Source organism: Cynocephalus volans, chromosome 1, assembly GCF_027409185.1.
Source record: "Cynocephalus volans isolate mCynVol1 chromosome 1, mCynVol1.pri, whole genome shotgun sequence".
NCBI classification, from domain to species: Eukaryota; Metazoa; Chordata; class Mammalia; order Dermoptera; family Cynocephalidae; genus Cynocephalus; species Cynocephalus volans.
The window spans coordinates 96,260,837-96,282,125 of record NC_084460.1 but is presented as its reverse complement, the minus strand read 5'-3'; the positions used below and the strand labels follow the sequence as shown (position 1 = coordinate 96,282,125).

Here is a 21,289-nt window from a genome sequence, read left to right as displayed (position 1 = left end):
TACTGGACTGCACAAGACCCAGAAATGTTTACAAGGTCAACAGTTAAAACTTGAGATGCGCAAAAAACCTTCCCAAGGGAATCAGCAGCAAAGCAGCAATTTAGCTCAACCACAGGGCTCAAGTGCTGGTCCCACAGGAAGTGTCCCCATTTTAGAAATAACCAAAGGACAACAAATTAGTTACAGTACAGAATTTAAGTGGTGAGAATAGCTAATAATCCAACATAGAACTGAAAGAGAAAACAAAAACCCCACCGATCAGAGACAAAGTTCTGATATTAACCAGTAAAGGTCTAACACCACCAAAGAACACCTATACAACCTAGAAGGACTGGGTGCCCCCAGGCTCCCAAGCCAAGGCAGGGGTGGGGGTTGGGGATGGGAGGGCCCAGGGCCTCAGACACATCCTCCCAACATCTGCATTCAGCCCAGTGATGACCACCAGGCTGCCAACAGAAGCACCTTGGGCTCCCATGCTGGGGCAGGAGGGAGCCAAGGGCCTTAGCCATGCCCTGTCAATGTCTGTATCCAGCCCAGCAATGAACATCAGGCCACCGCTGGAAGTGCCCTGGGCTCCCTAGCTGGGGAGCTGGGGGAATGTGGGGCCGAGGACCTTTTCATGTCTGCATCCAGCCGAGTGACAACCACCAGCTGCCACCTGGAAGCATCCTGGGCTCCCCTGCTGGAATGAGGAGGGTGACAAGGCCTTGACCACATCTCCCCTCCTTCCTCCTCCTCCCATCTTATCCCCCTCCCCTTTCCCCGTTTTCCCTCCCCTCCAACTGCTTCATAACAACATCTTAGATTGTAAAAATAAATAAATAAATAAAATGTATGTTATAAATTACTGGCTAGCAGCCAAACAAACAAACAAAAAAAGAAAATATGCAAACCATGGCTGAACAACTCAATGAAAAAACGTGTATTGGAAAACATCTTCTTGCTCTATTTACAATAACTCTGGGTGTTAGTTCTGTTTTTTGATTGAAGTCAGTGCCTCCCTTTCACAGTAATAGGTTTTCACAAACGATTGGTGATTCTGGGTTATCTGCTCATCTTAGTGTTTGGAACTCCCATTGGCCTGTGTGTGGCACTGATTCTAATTACGAGGGCTTGCTTTGCTGACTGTGGAGGTAAGGACAGGTAGGACAGAACGTGGTGCAGGGCAGGGGACACAGGTAGTTAGTTTGCTTTCTGTGTGTGTTCCCATTTCTTGTGACAATTGGAGAGCAGCTCATTGAGATGCTACCCTGCCTCCTTGGCCCCAGGAGAGAGAGAGAGAGAGAGAGAGAGAGTGTGTGTGTGTGCGCGCGCGCGCGTGTGTGTGTCAGGGCTAGGGGTATTCACATCCACCTGCTAAGCTTCATTACCCTGCTAAGTTTTCTTCATAGCAGTTATTGCTATGTGCCTAAAATAATCTTAATTGTCATTTATTTACAAGTTTATTGTTTGCCTCTGCAAAGACAAGGGCTTTGTGTTACCAAGGCTTTATCTCTAAGGCCTAGTACGGTGCTTTCCACAGTCAACAATCCATGTATTGGTTGAAAGCATAAAAGAACGGATGCTGTTCTTTGGTTACTCACCATCATGGATGTGTTTGCCTCTTGTAGCCATTGCCTGTGAGTTTGAACCTGCCCAACTCCCACTCTAGCCTCACCCCATACAGTCTTGGTTTATGGCTCTACTGGTAATCCAATCCTGCCTGCGATATATAATCTAGGAAGAAGTCCTCTGAATTGCTGACCACTGATATTGCTTTATTGTCTTCTAGATTTTTAGTGAATGTTTAAAAGCATACTTTCTGTTATATCTGGAGATCAGTGGTGACAAAAGATGTACATAGTGTGCTTTTGGATGCTCTACAAGCATTGTTTCTGATTTCTGCAGTGTGATTTTACTTGGTGTGTAGATTTGACATTAAGTAACATTGAACCTAATAGGGAAAACATAACTCCCTTTGGGATTGTCTTTCTTTTTTATAAATATTTTTAAAATACAAAAATATTTCAAGTATACAGAAGGATTCAAAAATATATATTCAAAGATATAATAAATATCCATCATTAATCATCCAGATTTAACAATTTCAAATATTTAAGCAATGTAGCTTCAGATCTTAAATAAATAAATTAGGTATTGTTGTTGGAGTTTTCCTCTTCCTTCCTTCTCACTATCCTGAAGTTGATCTGTATCCTTCCTGCCTGTGTCCATGCTTTTTATAATTTACTTCGTATTTACACAGACATAAACAGCCTATCATATTGTTCTGCTGGCTTTCAAACTGCACACAAATGGTATCATCTCTCAACGTTTTAGATTATTCCAAGAGAAAGATCTCACTTTGGTCAACTCTTGAAGGCTTTTCAGGCATTTGCTATTCTCTCTTTTAACCAACTAAGAGCAGGCCTTAGGCTAGAAACCTGGGCAGGCAATGACAGCTAGCTAGAATTTAATAATTCTGCTTTATTTTCCATTATATTTATTTTAATAGTTTCCTTTTTTTTATAGCAAGTATTGCTAGCTTTCCATTTACAGTATTGATTTATGTTTTCTTTTAAATTAAATGTAAGTAAAAAAGAAAAGTGTTGGTTTAAAGAAAAATTTAAGCAGGTAGTGATAGTACAGGCAGTACAAGGACATGGCAAAAGATTAAGAAGCTTGTCCTGGAATAGCTGAAACTTGATATACGCTTGACCTAGAGGGTAAAGTTCAAGTTCTTAATGGGGCATGCAAAACTCTATCTGATCGGACTTCTGCTTTCTTCCCCAGTCCTAAGTCACCATCATCACTTCACCTCCAATTGTACCAACTGCTTGGAGCTTCCTCCTCCTCATCTTCCCTTACCCCCTGGAGGTGCCTTTGTTATTGCAATCCCTCCCGCAGCTAGCACCCCTTCCTTCACCCAGCTCTCTCATCATCCTCTCAGGCTCTTAGGAAGCCCTCCTACACTTAGTACCTATCACTGTACTGCATACATAATTTTCTAATCTAATTCTAAATCCAAGGGCAGAATTTAGTGCCAGTATCATGGCATCCTCATGGCCTGAACAGCTTACTAATGTGAAAAGAATCCGTGTTTGTGATGTTTCAAATAAACTCTGGGGTATAAAATGAAGGCTGTTCATGGAAAAAAATGTTTATCTCACACTTCCAGATGTTTGGAGTTTTTAAAAATAGTTCTGTTTATAGATCTCAATACCTGATTTTAAGTTATTTTCTTTCAACACTGAGACAACGCATTAACCTGTTGTAGAGTAAAACAAGGAAACATAGAAGGGAAAAATAAGGATGGGAAATGATAGTTTTCTAAGTCATTTCGACATGGCGATTTACTGCACGTTACTTACTACATCAAGCTGGATGATTTTATTAGAAAACGAGAGAAGTCGAATACAGTGTTTTTAATAAAACACGCTTAAACGTTTGTCATATAATGTTTAAAGGCAAAAGCTCCCAAAGTGATGTGGTCATTGAGACGCTGGAATAATTTACAAGTTTCATGGTGCACGATCCACAATGCATACGAGTAAATACAGTATTATTAACAAAAACAACACAGACTGAATGCTGTTTAAAAGCCCTCTAATGTCTACAGTCGTGATGAACTAGCTGCACTGGCTTCCATTCATTCACTCAAAAACCTTATTCTAAAGCTGATTTTCACACTACCTGATTAACACCCCCCTCCCCGCCCCGGGCGCTTGGTCAGAAGTACACTCTCATCTTAACAGCCGTGTAAAGAATGCTTTCAAAGCTACTGCTTTATTTGGAAAAAAGTTCAGTTTTAGCGTTTCCTTCTGATGTATTTCGCGTGGCCAAGGCCGGAGAGGAAGGGCCACGCAGTGAGTCGGGGGAAGTGACTTTACACTGGAGCACAGAACGGCATGATTACATGCAGCCTTCAGTGAGAACGCGGGTGGAGTGAAATTGCTCTCAAGCGTGCATCTTGCAGGTTACACCTTAATCCGCCAGCCTAACTTTCTCAGTCAATCGGGGTAGGTCAGCCCGGGAAACGCTGCCTGAGAGAAATGCTGTAAACTGAGGCGGCGTGTATTGCCTTACCCAGTGTTGGCTTTGGAGTTACCTGGAGCATTCTAGCTACTGCACCCAGAGAGCAAGCTTCTCGTTTCTATTCGGTCGTTTCCGTGGGGAATTGAGGCACGAGCAGGTCCTCGGTGCTGCGATGTCGAGGCAGCTCTGCCCTCCCAGCTTTCCCGCTTCTGGCAAACCTTTCCGGCCCCGCAGCGGCGAGTGACCCGCATCCGGGACCTGCTATCCGGCATCCCGGGCGCCGCGGGGGGACCCAACTCCGCGGCAGCTGCAAATTGCTGAAGCGCCGGCTTGGGCGCACTGTGCTTGTGCGCTTCTCCCCCACTCGTTCCACGCCCGGAGGCGGATCCCCTTCCCTGCACACAAGTCCTTATATGCACCGGTTGCACCAGCCCATGTTACTCCCGCCACACAAATAATTAAAGAGGGGGGAGGGCCTCATTCTTTTTTCTCTGGCTTTTTTTTTCTTCAGCTCTAGAGCATTTGAACCCTCCGAGAAACCCTAAGATGCGATTGAAGGGCTATTAGCTGCAGTGCACGAATTGGACGCACAAAAATAGAGGTTGGATCCCTACGATAAGCATATCAAGATTGAAGCACAGCCCTTCGGATCCAGGCCAATTAGCCCGCAAGAGCCTGGGCGGAAAGGGTGCGAGCCCCTCCCCCACCCACGTCGGTGCAGAGGGACAGGGTCAGGAAGCGCGGCCTCTCCCCAGTCGGAGACCACGCCTCCCCCGCCTTCCCCCGGCTTTACTCCTCCCAGGAAGCGGTGATAGACAGTTCTGTGTGCTTCTCCACCCCCACCCCCCGGCAGAGTGGAGGAGTTGATGTGTCTCATTATAACAGCCAATGCAGCCGCCATCCACGCACAAGCAAAGAAGCATGTCCCATTTAAATACACCCACGCAGCCCGAGCGCCCTTAGCCGCTCAGGGCGCGCAGCCCACACGCACCGCGCCTCGGGGCTTGGAGATCCGCAGGTTGGGCTCCCGGACCCTGCAGACCCACGCGCGGAAGATCGGAATCCGGCGCTGTGGGGCCGGGGTGGGCGGGGGAGGCTGGGCCCGGGGCCTCTGGCGCGACACCCGCATGAGGACGCGAGTGAAATAGACCAAGGTGGAATTTCCAAGGGAGAAGCTCCGGGGTGGTTTTGGTCCATTTCTCCGGCGAAGTAGAAGACATGGCGAGCGACTCCCCGGCTCGCAGCCTGGATGAAATCGATCTCTCGGCTCTGAGGGTGAGCAGAATATGTTTTCTGATTTCTTCCCGGTGCTTTGGGTCAGGGTGAATGGGCTTGGTGCATGGACTCGGGCTGGGGCTGGGCGCTGGTGGGCAGCAGCGCGAGAATGCGACGGGGAGGGAACCTGGATTCCGGCTTTGGCTCGGGGGGTTGCTGAGCGCTCTTAGCTGTGCCCTCACGGCAGGGGCTGTGCGGTGCGTGTCCTCCTTTGGCTGTGGCCGAGGCTCCCCCGAGAGCTCGTGGGGCTTATGCCAGTCTCAGACCGGCGTAAGAGCATTAAAATGAAAGGCTCGTGTGTGTGTGTGTGTGTGTGTGTGTGTGTGTGTGTGTGTGTATACACGCCGCGGGCAGTCGTCCCATGCCAAGGCGCGAGACCCGACTGTCCCTTTCAGCAAAAAGAATAACAGCGTGAATAAAGACACCGGCACCTTACGTTTTCCAGGTACCTGCAAGATGACAGTGTGAGCCGCTCCGAGGGGGCAGTTATTGCTATGCTGGTCTTGTAGATGGCAACTGCCTCCCCCTCCCCCTTTTCTGCCTCCCGCGCCCGGGCTCCTTCTCAGCGCTCCTTTAAATGCCAGTCTGCCACTCACCTTTATTTATGGTTTAACTCAGCCCAGCCTATGCTTTCCGACTTGGTGGCTGTAACGTTTCAGTTTTATGGCTGAACTTAAGCAGGTGAAAGGGAGGTGTTTTCTCTTTTCCCCAATCAGACCGGAACTCCCTGGAGTGTGTGTGTGTTTTCCCCGTGTCTGTGGCCAGTCCTTTGTAGGGCGCCTCCCTCCCCCAGCCCCACTGGTTTGCATTTCCCTTCACGTGAAATACCTCAGACACCGTTTCATTGTATTGACTAAGACATCACTGATATAGGATCCATTTTGCTGTTGTTTTGAGATCAGAACACCAGGAATCCCAGTGCAGACTCGACGGTTCCCCACCCCCACCCCCCAATCCCAGCACACTCCTTCGGGGAAGGGGGCAGAGCTTTCTTGCCATTTTAATTAGATGCTGCCTGCCGGGAAGCGGGTGAGGGGTGGGGATGGTGGCAGCAGCGGGGATCTAAGAAGGATTGGGCACTAATTTATGGACTGCTTCTTCCTCTCCTGAACCAAAAATAAAATTTAAAAATAGCAAGTGCATCTACCTACTTGATGCGTGGAGGGTGGATGAAACCGGATAGGTGCTGGTGAAGCATGGAAGTTCACACGCCCTCCTGAGGAATACATTGTTAGACTGCTTCTAAACCTTGGGGCCATTTACCTGAGCCTCTAGCACTTCTCCTGACATTGCCTCTTCCTCCACGGATATTTTAAAGAGCTATTTCTAAGACCAAAGTGGTGCTTTTTCTTTAGTCTCATTAAACCTCTCTTTCTCTTTCTCACCCCCCCCCCCCTTTTTTTGTCTGACCTCTCCCTCCTTTTCCTTAATCTGTTGGTCCTAGAGGTGAGGTTTCAGCAAGACAGTATAGGAGCTGAGAAGGAACAGAAGTGCCATTTGAAAGGGGCTGTTCTGATAGATCAGCAGCAGCCAGAGCTCATTCATGCATCATTACAGTAAGCGGTCTATTTCCCTGGCCCGAAATACCACATCCAGATCCTGCTGCCCCCTGGGCAGGGGTGGAGATTGGTAATGGGGTGGGTGCTTTGGCGAGTCTGTGGCTTTCTGCTTTACTGACTGTGTGTGTTCATTTGCCCTACTTTCTGGCTGGGAGTTGCTGCTGGCAGGTTAATCAGGTGGATGGATGGCCCTGACTTGGGGGTGGGGAGAGTGGCAAAGGGGGAAAGGGTCTGAACAAAGGGCCAGGTTTGTGGTGATTTTCCTGAGCCAGAATCTCACCATCGCTCCTCTGATGCAAAGCTTTCTGATGTGATTTAAGTTGGGACTAGACTTGTCCCTAGTGGGCTTTTTCCTGGGAAAGGTTTTTTTGAGATAGGAGCACAGAGCCTGCAGGCGTGGGAGCAACCATGAGGGCTCGCCGGGGTGACCTCAAATGCCATTCACATTTTGGGAGACCTGCACTTGTACCGTCTGTGTTTTGAAAAGAGATCTTTTCATGATTCACTGAAATTGCTCTTTGTGGCCTGGGCTGCCAGCTTAGTGCTCTGCCTCTTTTTCTGCCCGCCTGGAAGTATGGAAAGAGGGGGCAACAGCTAGCCTGGGTGACTGGGGAACTGCTGGCCAGAAGACTTAAATGCAGATGTGGAGAAACAGTCTTTGACCAGTCTTGTGGTGGGTGAGGTGCGCAGGCCAAGTGGGTCCAAAGGCCACAGAGGTAATCTCCACAAATCAGAGGGCAGAACATCTTTCTTCCCTAAATTTGGAGCGGTGGTCTCATCCAGATGAGAAGGCTCATTTGTTCCAAAACCTTCAGTAAAGCCTGCCTGCTGAGCACCTCCCGGGGAATGCCTGACCCCTGAAATGCAGCCAAGGTCAGTTGCTTCTAGGAGAATTTGCTGCAGCCTTACCAGTCCCTTGCTGTTTCGATGGCTCTTTAATGTACACAATCAATGCTCTTTTTGTAAACCCTGAGCTCAATGCATTAAAAGCAGATCCTGTCTGGAGAGGCCTTTATCCTTCTCACTTTGGGGGTTTATTGTTCTCAGCCAGTGATCCCAGACTGGACCTAGTCTAAATTTTCCCCAAATAGCAACAATGCATAATTTAAACCAGAGCAACCAGTGACAGCATTGATCATTTAAATTATGCAAGATTTGGATGGTTTTTAAAAGTGAGATGAAGCAGAATCTTCTTTGGTTAGAAAATAGATGAACTGAATCCAGTTTATTTAGTCCCGATTTTTAGGACTCCTGAAGATAAGCTAAATCTTGAGGGGTGAGGATAGTTTCATAGATTTAGAGATGGAAGAGGACTGTAGAGCACTCAGCCACTCCTTTCATTTAACATATGGGGAGCTGAAGCCCAGAGAGGTGTAGTCTGATGCCCAAGGTCACACAGCTACTGGGGGAAAGGGGGTCATGAGGGGAGTGGTTTGAGGAGAAGATCTAGTTTTCCTGACTCCTCATTTAGTACTCTTTTCTCTAAGTCACATTGTCTGTGGCTGAACCAGAAATCAATAATACATTTTCTGCCTGAGCACGAAAAAAAAAAAAAAAAAAAAAAAAGGCAGAGAGGAATAATTTCACCAGGGTCATGGAATTTTATTTATCAAGAATGAGGGAAACTGCTTCATGCAAGTAAGCTTGTAATACATAAAATCACTGAGCTTTAAGATACTGTTGGAATTCATCTTGTCCAGCCTCCTTTCAGTGCCTATTCTCTAGGTAAATATCTGAATCATACAGCACAGATGGTTGTCCTGCACGATAACCTCTCTTAGTAATCCATCTCCATCTGAACACATCCCAGGGGGTCAGTCTAGACATACACATTATTCAGATGTCTCTGCATGTGTGGGTTACAGAGTTCTGTGTATGTTTTGTGTAATCTATCTGGATACATATATATAGTATTATGGATAGAAACTCTATCCATGCTGGTGTATGAAAATGTGTGTATACATACATAGACTTCAAACAGTTTATTCATTCAAACCCGGGCTTCAGTCATTCTTGCTTTGAAACATCAGAGTATTAAAAGAGGTGAAATTTGCCATCAGTATGCTTTATTACATATGAGGTGAGCTCAGCCCAGAAAGCTTTTTGGAGATTAGCATATTTCTGAACCTGAGCACCTTGGCTGTCCTTAGCTTGGCCCACAGGGTAAGGCATTTGAGGCCAGGATTTTGCTGTTCTTTGTCTCATATCATAGTCTTAGCTTCTGCCAGGACTCACACACACTTCTGTACTTGAAAAAAATTAGATGACTTATGTTGTCTTTCCCCTTACCCCTTACTCCCTTCTGGGCCTAGCCATTTCTTTCTCCACTGAAAGCCAGATTTAAGAATTGATATTTTCTGGAAGGCTTGCACACATCCCTTTCTATACACTTTTCATACTTGTGTTATAATTGGTATGGGGTTTTCTTTCTTCCTCTTCACTGAACTGTGGGCTTCTTGAGGGCAGAGGCTAGGTCTTGTTCATCTTTGAGTTCACAGTCCACATGAGTTGAATAAATGAATTGAATGAGTGTGTGAGTGAATGGAGTGGAATGAGCACTGGCTCCTGGGTTCTGTGTCCACATCATACTAGTTCTGTGACTTCAAAAAGTTGTGGAAAAATGGAATTAAAAAATTGTATGAATCCCTCCATGAACTTTTTGAAAACCCCTCATAGTTAACTTAGAAATGGGAATGATCACAACTGCTTGCCTTCCTCACATGCTGGTCTCAAAAATCAAATGAAATATATTTGGTAAGCTTTGAAAGCTGTAAAGCACTGTACAGATGTGCCATTCCATGATTAAATAGAATTTTATGGGAAACTTGATTCCACCAACATTTGATCACAGCGGTAGCGCCTAATAGAACATGATCCTCAGAATAAGATATCAGGAGCTTCCACCTCTTTTTAATAGCACCTCAACAGACCTTAGTTGCCTTTTCCATGTTATGTGCCAATATGACCTTATGTGTTTCTCTGATGGCCTGGGTTGAGCTCTGCCCCAGTACCAGCATTCATTACATATGAGATTAGCTCAGCCCAGAAGCCTTTTGGAGATTAGCATATTTCTAAATTAGTATCCAATATCAGCATTATTCATTAAAGACTTCTTCTTTTACTTTTTAAAAATTTTTACTTTTCCTGCTCTTTATGGATGATCTGTTATTAAACTACAAACACATTTATTATGCCTGTGCCTTTTCAGAGTTTTTTTTTTCCCCCTTGGGGGGTAGGGTAGACATCCCAAATGATACATTAATAGCCAATATTTAAAACCTCTGGTCAGAGGTCTCATGGGGCTTAAAGAAATCTTGAAACATTATTTTTAATTCACTGCCCCAGAGCACTTAATTAAATTTGGTCTAAAATGAGATTTTAGTAAAGTTGCACAAATTGATAAGATAACAGTATCTTAAAATGACAATAGCGTGGCAGTTTTTTCATTAGATACACTTGTTGTTTTTCAGAGATATTAAACAGGTGTTTTCTTTGCAATGGCATTGTCTTATAAAATAGGGTGTACTGGTAGTTATCAGAACATCAGAGAAATATGCATAATTATTTTCATTATTCGTCATTAGTTGGAGTAATCTTTAGTACGAAAGCTAATATAAGTCATGGCTTACTGTTTGCATAATTATCTACTTAGGAGGTCATGGAATATTTTGTTGATCAAAGAATACCGAACACTTTTCCTTCATGGGAATATCACATTTTCCCCCCTCTTGTCAGTAAGGCTCTTTGAAATCTTGTAAGTTTGAGTCTTGATGGTTGGCCCTTCCTCGTTTCTGTGTCTCTGCCCTGGGATTAATCTTCTGTGCCCTCTTGTTTCGACGCCGTTCCCTCTTTCAGTGAGGGTGGTTCTGTAGTCCACCAGCCTGGAGCTGCTGTGATCGAATCATGGCTGCCATGCCAAGCTGAGCACAGCCAGGCTCGGATTCTGTTTCTGACAGAATTTGGGATGACTTGAATCTGAAAGATACTTTAATGTCAAATTGGTTCACCCATTTCTGTGGGCGAAATAGCTCTCTGAGAACAGGGCCTAAACTGGTTTGTTAGCAGTGTTCTGAGAATTCCAAGAAAATCTCGATGATATTCTTGAATGAAATGTTATTCTGTGCATATAAATATAATGTTCCTAGTGGAGAGACAGGGAGATTTAAGTAGAAACTGTTGGATGAATTCCGCTTGCAATTTCTTCCATTCTGGTTGGAAGCTATTTCCCTCTAGAAAAAGATGATTTTATTCACTTCTATTTACATGCCCGGGCTGTTTCCATTTTTCTTAAGGAGATGCCCTTAAATTCTCAGAACACATTTTATTTCACCCCACATCTATTGTGTGGGTCCCATTTGTCTCCATTCTTCCCTGCAAGTGCTGTAGTTACTCTTGTCAGGGCAGCACCCATGACAAGGCCCACCTACTATGTCTCTACCACCAGCCTTCTTCTGACTGGTCTCGCTTGTATACTGTAGCCACCTTAGTCTTCCTAAAGCACAGTTTCAATCTGATTATTTCTTATTCAAGGCCTTCCCTGACTCCTCAGTCTACAGACCAAAGACTAAACTCCTTAAGATAGTGTCAAACCCAGCTGTAATTCATCTAGGCCTCCCACCAAGCTCTGCAGTCTTAGCAACCACTCCTCCACTGCCACAGGGAACAACTTTCTTCTCCAGGGGGATGCTTGTTAGGGGGCACCGTACCTGATTCTCCTTTTATGTACCTATTGCCCTAACATCAAACATTCACATGCTACCTTTTCCACAAAATTGTCCCTAATTTCTCTCAGATAGAAGTTATCCCTCCCCCTTATAGACTGTCTCAGAACTGACCTCATATCTCGTTCATAACACTCAGAACTTTCTGTCTTGGGTTACATTAACTACTGGAAAAATAAGGTTCAGGAAGGCAGTGTGTATATTTGATTTTCTTATGGATCCCTCCAGTTTCTTTTACACAGCAGGTGCTCAATAAATAAATATAGAATTGACAAAAATATAATATACAGCTCCTTTAGAAGGGCTGGAGGTGGTGTTACCCTCTCTATAGAGGGTATAGAAACTCCAGAAAGGTGGGGCTAGTGCTGACCATAGCGTAATTTCAGGGAACACGAATTACATTATGTTCTATGGTGCACGACTCCAGGGAACACCTTTTATGTAGAGTACAACTCCAGTGGATGGTAATTACAGGGGCACCAATTATGAGAAATATAATGCCTGGTCCTGAGTAGGTATCCCTGTTTCTAGAATTTTCTTGCCATAGGAAATGTTCCCTCCATTGTCTTCGTATTCTAAATTTTGAGAGATTTTAAATGCTGTGGGTTGGAATTTCAAGGCCGAGGGTGTGTGTGTGTGTGTGTGTATGTGTGTGTGTGTGTGTGTGTGTTTGGAAGGTGTTTCAATCCTTTTAATATCCTCATAAAGTTTGTGACTACAATTTTTATTAAATAATAACGAAAGGGTGGGAAGGGTTGTGCTTCTTGGATTGCCCTCTGGCAGACGACAGTGACTTTTTATCTTGATAGAGCTGGCAGTGGGTGGAGAGAGTTTGGGACATGATGATGTTGAATGAAGAGGCACCAGCTGGGAGTTAGGAGCCCGGAATTGTAATGCTGGCTCTGACACTTCACGCTCTGACCCCTCAGTTTAGTCACATGTCAGGTGAGCGGTCTGGACTAGAAAATGCTGGAGGTGACTTCAAATGCTGCCATTCTTCTGTGATAAATCCTGGAATACATAAGGGAGTTAGAGGCAGGACTGAAGGTATTAAATAGCTATGGATTCTTACTCTAGGTCCTGAGGACACTAAGGTTGCAAACTATGGAGCTCAATAAGCTGGGAATTACTTTTGAAAGTAATATCTCTTCTTCATTTAACGATGTGTTATTTTTTCCAATCTTATGTTTTGATTTATAACTTAAACGTGGTTTTGGTTTTTGAAGATGGAACAATTGGACTAAGGGCTAATGGTGACGTGCTGCATACTACTGTGTAGTGCTGCTGCTAGACACCCTGGTTTAGATTCTGAAGTAAGATTAGATTTTCAAGTGCTGTCTCTCTAATAAGTGAAATTAGAACCTTGGCAGTATGGATCAAACTGAAACTTTGTAGACTTTACCCTTACAGTACATAAATGATACTGACATTTGTTTATTGAGTATAGTAGCAGGTACAAATTTGGGTGCAGTGTAAATTTGGGTGCAGTCCAGCGTTCTATGATTCTGTGAAATGTGATTAACTGTAGGGGAAGAAATGCACATGGTGTCCAGCATTCATTCATTCATTTGTTCAGGTATTCATTCAGCACGTGTTTATTGGGTGCAGCTAGTTGCTGGGGCTGAGCTGTAGACAACACCGGCATGGTTTCTACATTTACAGTTGGAAGGGGAATACAGCCTTAGACCACTCATCCTCTTTTACTACATGCCTGCCACATTGATCTTTTATGTTTTGTGAACATTCTGAGCTTGTTCTGTAGTTCCCTATGTCAGAAATCTCATCACCAGATTTTCACATGGAGGGCTTCATCTTATCGTTTAGGTCTTAAGTTGGGTGCTACCGATGTTATTACTTATCTATTGCTGCATAATAGATGACCTCCAAACTTAGTGGCTCAATGCATCAGTACCATTTATTATCTCTCATAGTTTCTTGTGTAAGGAATTCAGAATTAGCTTACCTGATTGGTTTTGGCTTGAGGGTTGCAGCAAGATATTGGTAAGGTCAGCTGTCTTCTGAAGGCCCGACTGGGGCTGGAGGATCTCTTCCATGGTTCACGTATATATATACGGTACTGTTTGTTAGAGGGAGAACTCAGTTCCTCCCCAAGTTGACCTCTCCATGGGCTGCTTGAGCACCCTCATGTTGTGGTGCTGGCTTTCTCCAGATAGAGCAATCCAAGAGAGCAAAGCAGAAGTCACAATGTCTTTATGACCTCACTTTGGAAATCATACACCATTTCTGCCACATGCTATTGGTAGTCCAGGTCAGCACTATTCGTTGTGGAAGGAGACACAGACATGAATACCAGAAGGCAGGAGTAATTGAGGGTCCTCTTGGAGGCTGCATTCTACAAAAAGAGGTTTCCTTTGAGATATATATATCTTTAAAACAACACTTCCCACACCCTGTGACCATCCGATCTCGTGTTTTATTGTCTTTAAAGCAGTTATGACTGTCTGAATTTTTAAAAAAAATTTGTCTCCCCCCTTTTGGAACCTAAGCTTTGTGGAAATAGGGATCTTGCCTACATGTTTACCATTTTATTCCTGGTGTTTAGAACTGTGCCTGGCACAAGATAAATATTGATTGAGTAAATATCAGTTGTGTGAATGAAATCAATTAATTTATTTAGAAGAGATCATGTTTATTTATTATACCTCACACCTCCAAAAAATGAGTTGTGGCAGCTTCTGATAAAAGGCATAAATAGGATAAAGCCATAAAACTATGATAAGGGTAAAATGGAAAATAAAAGGGGATTGTGTTTGCATATCTAGCTGCCTATATATCTGTTTATCTATCTGTCTATCCAGGGAGGGCTTAGTGATCCAGCTGACCTCTTTTGTAGGTAGAAATTGGAGCTCAGAGAGGTTCCTTGTCATCCCAGGGTGAAACCCCAACAGCAGAGCTGGGTCCCATTATGCCATGTCTTTCAATTGGGTGGCTGACATCTTGGACACATCTTAGTGAATCAATTACTCCCACCACACAAAAATAAACCTAACAAAGTGTGGATATGAAGATGGATACGAAGTGGTTTGCATGCACAGAGCACACTTAAGACAGCCTATGCTCCATTGTGAAGCAGCCAAATTTATTTAATTAGATGGTAGAGGAGAGCTTAGCTAAGTTAATCAGTAGAAGAGTTAGTAGTGTTTTTGATGCAGAAAATAAAAAGTTAAGATTCTACTTGCAGAGAGTGCCCAGCTGTAGAAGCTTAATGTATGTGCAGGATCCTAACCTGAGTGTGTAACCAGGATGGCCTCTGGGGCTCCAGGGCCCAGAAAATGCAGAATGTGAGCGGAAGCAGACAGCTGAATTGCTAAAAATTTATTTAATTAAATAAATGTTTTTTCTTGTTCTTATAAAAGTAACACATGGTCATTGCAGAAAATTTGGAAAATGGAGAAAAAGCAAAAAGGATTCCCAAATTATCCAAATTCATGATTCCTAATGATAACCACATACCCACTTTGTTATATGGCTTAGTAGTTTTTTCTCTATACACAGCTAAAGAGATAGATTTTAAAAAATTAAGATCATATTGTATATATTATCTGCAACTTGTTTTTTAAACTTAATAATCAGCCTTTACTCATATTAATGCTTTTCTATGGCATAATTTTAAAACTCTTTACCATAGGAATTTTGAACTTATGTGAAAGTACATGGACTATTGGACGCTCATACCGCTCTGGTGGGAATATAAAATGGTACAGCCATTTTGGAAAACAGTTTGGTAGTTTCTCAAAATGTTAAATATAGAGTTACCACGTGGCTCAGGAATTCCACTCCTAGGTATATATTCAAGAGAACTGAAAACATATATTTACACAACAGCTTGTCCATGAATGTTTATAGAAGCCCCAAAGAGGAAACAACCCGAATGTCCATCAGCTGATGAATGAATAAATGAAATGTTTTATATTTATATAATGGAATATTATTCGATAATAAAAGTAAGTGCTGATAATGCTACAGCGTGGACGAACATCATGCTGTGTGAAAGAACCAACCATAAAAGGCCACATGTTGTATGATTCCATTTATATGAAATGTCCAGAACAGGAAAATCCATAGGGACAGAAAGTAGATTAGTGGTTGCCAGGGGCTGGGGGTTGGGGAGAGGGGGACGGAGAGTGACTGCTAATATCCTAAAATTAAATAGTGGGAATGGCTGCACAGTTTTGAATATACTAAAATCACTTGTACACTTCAAAAGAGTGAATTTATGGAATGTGAATTACACCTCAATAAAACCATTATAAAAAGGTATAGACAGGAGAGTATAATGATCCCCCTGCTTAACAATTATCCCTATGACCAATCTTGTTTCATCTGTACTACTACCCTCTCCCTCTCACATATTATTTTGAAGCATCATATCATTTCATTTGTAAATATTTCAGCATACATCTTAAAAAATACATAACCACACAGTAATATCATGCCTAAAAATTTAATATGTAATAAAATAGCCAGTGTTCACATTTTTAATCATGTTTTTAAACTGCATTTTATTACAGAGATGTACTATAATATTTAACCGATTCTGACTGATGCTTGAACTTGCTTCCAACATTTCAACTCTTATAAACAGTGCTTCAGTAAACATCCTTACACATAAGTCTGTCTGTACATCTCTATATCCTTAGGATAACTTCTTAGAAGTGGAATTTAGAATGAAAGTGTGTGAATGGCTTTAACATTTCCAAATTACCTTCTAATTTCTTTTGATGTAGGTGTGTATCATTTACAGATGGACACATAAGGCTTAGAAAAATCTATTAATTTATCAAAGGTCATAGAGCTACTAAATGGTGTAGCTTATGGCTGCCCAGCCCCAAAGCCACTGCCCATAGTGACTCACATGGCCATCATTTGACTTATGAACCTCGTCATGACACCCTGGGGTTCATAGATTTCCCAGAAGCCTTTGGTTTGGGGCACAAGCTCTTATGTTTGATGAACATAGTGGTGTCAGCTTAGAATGTATTAATTTTTTTTCTTGCCTAAAAAGCCTAAAAATCTAAAATACGGACCATTTTGGGGTTAGCAGTGATATCCTTTTGCAGTGTGAGTAGGGGATATTTGTATTTAATCTGTCATACTTTTTGAAAAATCATCCAGTGAGTGTGTTTTGAAGATGTGTGGAATCAGGTTCAAAGGTTTCTAATTTTTAAGACTTGGAGACCACTGAAATTGTGATTATCACAGAAGACAGCAAGATGAGCCAGAAGTCATGATATAATAGAGCCTTTATCTGCCAGATAATTATTAAAATCAAAATCTTAAGTTGTGCTTTAAATTTTTCACAAAGATGTAGATATTTTAAGATTACAATAGAGAAGATAGAAGATGGAGCTGGGAGCCAAAAGAGTAAAGAGTCCTGTGTTTTGGACCACAATCTACTTATCACCTGGTTTGTAAGTGAGAAACTATTAAAATCCACACAACTTTATGGTTGTCATTCTTGCAGAGGCCAGTTGCCTTGACTTACCAGATTTTATGACCTAATCCTTCATTTAAAATGCCTATAAATTGCTTAGTATAGAGTTAAAATCCAGAGCTTCACATGGACATAGTTTCACCATTTCTACCCCTAAGTATTTTTTTAGCTGCCTGTAATCAAATTATAGCAGTGTGGTGGGTGGAATAGGTTGTAAGCAGTAATTGCAAACTGTATTTAAATAATAATAATATTTAGCATTTATAGAGTCCTTTATATCTTCAAAGTACTTGCAAACATTATCTAATTAAATATCCTCTTTGATTATAATCTGGATATAAATGCACTTAAATCCAGAACAAGGTCATGAGAAAACTATGCATTTGAAATTTAATGCCAGCTATGCTTTCAAAACCTAAGCAATGATGGGGAAGTTAGAATTTGGGATTCCACTGGATTGCTTTTGTGCATCTCAGTGTAGCCTGCTGGTGGGATGAGATTGTATCTGCACTTTATCGATTCCTCTGCTAGATTTCTGATCACTAAGGACTGAGTGTTGATCATCACTCTAATATTACAGATGTTAAAACATAAACAACATAAATAAGCTTTAAAATGGGCTTGCTCACTACATTTCGTGCCCTGGCCTCAGATGAAACTCCCATTAGTAAGTGAAATGAAGTAGGGCAGTGCCAGGAAGAATGGCTATGCATTGTGGTTCAGTAATTTCTGTCTGAGAAAAATATAATAAACTGCACAGTAGGATACATCATAAAGAAATGCATTGGAGAAATGAAACATCTTTAGTTTGACTGTACCAACTACTTCTTGCTGTTTTGGACATGTGTCTGTGTATTGTCGTCTTGTATGCATACCCTGTGTTGCCAATTTAGATAGTGTTTGGAGCAAGGACCTGTGCGGCTTACCCAGTAGGTTGTAGAGTGTTCTGTGGCTGGTAGATTCTCAGTAAATGTTATCCTGTGCACTGTGATTTTCTCAGAGCTGGTTGACAGTTTAACTCCCTAAATCAATGGTTCTCAAAGTGAGATCCTTGGACCGGAAGCATCAGGATCATCTCTTAGGTCCTGCCTCTTTTACCTACCAAATCAGAAACTCTGGGGATGGGTTCCAGCAAGCTGTGCATTAAGAAAGCCTCCTGATAATTTGAATACACTTTAGAGGCTCAGAACCACTGGCCTAAATGTTTAAAAGACGATTTTCTTTCTTCTTGTTTTTTCAGACTGGTTCATTCATTCATTCAATAAATATTTATTGAGCATCTGCTAAGTGACTAGCATTGTGCTAGATTCTGAGGATATAGTAATGAAAACATGCCTAATGAATGGGAGAAGTGTATGTTAAAGAAATAATAATGAAAATGATTTACTAAATACAAGTTGCTTTTGAAAAAACACAGAATATATCCACAGAAATTTGAGTGTGCCTGAAATGTTGCACAGTAGGAAATAGTGTTCAAATTAGGTAACTGCAACTTTTTCATAAGGTGTGTGACTTGAAGAAATTGTAGAAGGCACACATTTTTAGGAATATGGAATTTAAAAGTTCATACTAATGTATACACTTGAATTGTTTGTAAGAAAGTGGGATAGTTGAAATAGAAAAGTTCACAACTTTCAACTAATAATCCTGCAGGGTTCTTTGCATCGCCATTTTTTTTTTATTAGCAAGTTTATTCAGGGTGCAGAAATGCCCCACTCCCATGATCAAGAAATTCATCCTTCTGATGTTAATTTCCTGTTTTTCCTATGGGCCTGCAGGAATTCAGTTTAAAGTCCCAGGAAGTGCTGACATTAGCCTGGAAGCTGAAAAAAAGAATCCATTCCACAAACTCTTTCAGCCCTATGTTTGTCTGAAGCCTAAACTCTTTGGATCATTTATTTTTTGAGACCTGGGAAATGGAATGGATATTGGGAATCTAAACAGCAGGTTAAAGGATTTCCTTACTGAGAAATCCCACAGACTTTCTCGGTAACGACAACCCATAAATATCTCTTACCTAGTTATGGAAATGTCCCATGGTGTTGTTTAACCCAAAGTTCTTAGATAAACACACTGCTTATATTGTGTGTCTGTTTATTTGGGGGAAGTTGATGACAAGTGTGGTTGTTAAAGCAACTTTTTATACAACTCCAATATGAGCATGCATAAAAATTTTATTTCATGCTCATTGCTGGGAAAGATGCTTTTGAAAAAGCAAATTTGAAGACTGCCCTCTTGGAAGACCTATTTTAAAGGGAAAAGAGATGATTAGATAATCATTATTAGACTAGATCTAAAAAATGTCTGGTTAAAGATGATTAGGTTTTCCCCAATATTGACAATTGGAGGGACGGATCCAGCTTAAGACCTCAGAAGAGGTCTTAATATCATTAACATATCAGGGAGTTGCTCAAGCATTTTAATCAGGAATGTTCATTGTTCTCTAGATGGGCAGTGAATTACATCATTCAGAAAGTTCTATCTGGAACCAAGTTTGGGAGTTTTCTTTCTAGTGATGGTGATACTAGGGGCATTGTCTAAGGAAACTGCAAACTTGAAATGGCTTCTTTGCAGCTTTTCCATCCAATTCCTCTCGCACTGTTGAGATAAAATACGCTGCTATTTACGTCATTGAAAAGGTCCTTGTCCTCTGAGTTTGGGAATGCTACGGTTTTTCAGTTAAACTCTTTAAGATTCTTAAAACGCAGAGACCCCTGTACCAGTCCTGGTGCTGGTATCCTCTATGGAGTGGTTGATAAGATCAAAGCCAAGCGTTTGCTCTTCCCAAAAGGCCACCCCCTCTTCTGGTTTCTTTAAACTGGTAGTTCTAGCACCAGTCAGAGAGAACTCATTTTTTTTTTCATGCAAACAGTAAACAAAAGCACTATGGTGCTCTCCTGGAGATCAATACCCAGATGCTACTCGGGGAAGAAACTTTGCACAGATGCCCTTTAGTGTGAACAATTTGTGTATTCTCTCTGTGAGTATTTCAAAGATGTAACTCACACTGGTATTGTAGTAATCATTTCTTGAGTATAAACAGCTTTTATTTTGGGAGAAAAACAGACATAAAAGTGTGAAATATAGAAGTCTGCACGCTTTGGGGGAAGGGAAAAGAAAAGGGGAACAGAATTTCCTTAAAGTCATGGAAACTCAATCTTAGTTACTCCTTTGTTTTCCTTGAGTGACTGAAAATTAGCTGGGGAAATCTCCTGGAACCTAACCAGCTGGGTACCCAACACCTCCATTTAACTGATTGCACCAGAAAAAGTGCTAGTGGGTAATTATCATAGGTCCTCATCGCTAGGAACAAAAAAGGTCCCTCCCCAGGCGGAAGCCTTTCTGCAGAGAGGAAATTGCACACATTCGGTGAAATATTTAAAAATTTTATCTCTAAGATAAAATCTTGGAGATACTGAGATCCGAGTCCCAGAGAGGGGGTTTGTTTTCTGGATTGGATGAGTGTGTGTGGAAGGGGTTTGAGAGTTTGGTGTCCCTCTGGGTTCCGTGAACCGAAGCTCTTGCCAGTTCTCCCACCCCTCCTTTAATTTGTGTGTGTTTACGAAAGGTACCTGGGGTTTGCAAAGCAGCAGGGGCATTCCTGTTGCGATCACCTTCTTTGTTCCCTTGTGACTATTACGTTTTTTTTTCTGGAAGCAGGGTCTCTGCTTTTTCTTATCACCTGATACAATACAAGTTGCATCAGATTTAAAGAAATAGTCCCCTGATCTTTCCTGTCTCTTGGCTGTGGTTGCTGCCTTCTGTAAGCTGCCGCTGGTTTGCAGGATTCACGATTAGGATTTTGTCCCTGTGGAGACTGCTTAGTGTGCCAGGCACATTCTCATTTGTTTTGCTTAGTTCCATAATAGTAACTTCTTTCTGACAAATATTTTGGTCAAATTTCCTATGATCGTTAGGTTAACTTGGTTCAAATGGACATTGCTGATAATTTTTTAAAATTTTTCAGTGAAATTTGGAGTATGAATAAATTATAAGGCCAGGTGAACGCCACAGTTCATAGACCTGCTAGTCAAAACTTTATTCAGACTATGCTTTGTCCACAGTAATTGTAAATCTGAATTGAAAAATATACCTGAGAATATTTACTGGAGCTCTCATATATTGCTAGTGGGACTGTAAAATGGTTCAGTCACTTTGGAAAACAGTTTGGCACTTCCTGAAAAAGTTGAACATAAACTTACTCTGTGACCTAGTGATCCCACTTCTGGATATCTGGATGTCCGAGAGAAATGAAGACATATGTCCAC

The 21,289-nt window shown here is 42.1% G+C and overlaps 1 protein-coding gene across 2 annotated transcripts in view; it reads left to right on the top strand.

Annotated features, from left to right (window-relative positions):
- Window positions 1-4,905: 4,905 nt before the first annotated feature.
- The window catches only part of TNIK (TRAF2 and NCK interacting kinase), a 383,386-nt gene continuing 367,002 nt past the window's right edge, over window positions 4,906-21,289 (top strand). For both annotated transcript variants that reach the window (XM_063092797.1, XM_063092791.1), the window contains exon 1: window positions 4,906-5,286. In XM_063092797.1, coding sequence (XP_062948867.1) covers window positions 5,230-5,286 — 57 coding nt within the window. In that variant the 5' untranslated portion in view covers window positions 4,906-5,229. The remainder of the gene's footprint in view (window positions 5,287-21,289) is intronic.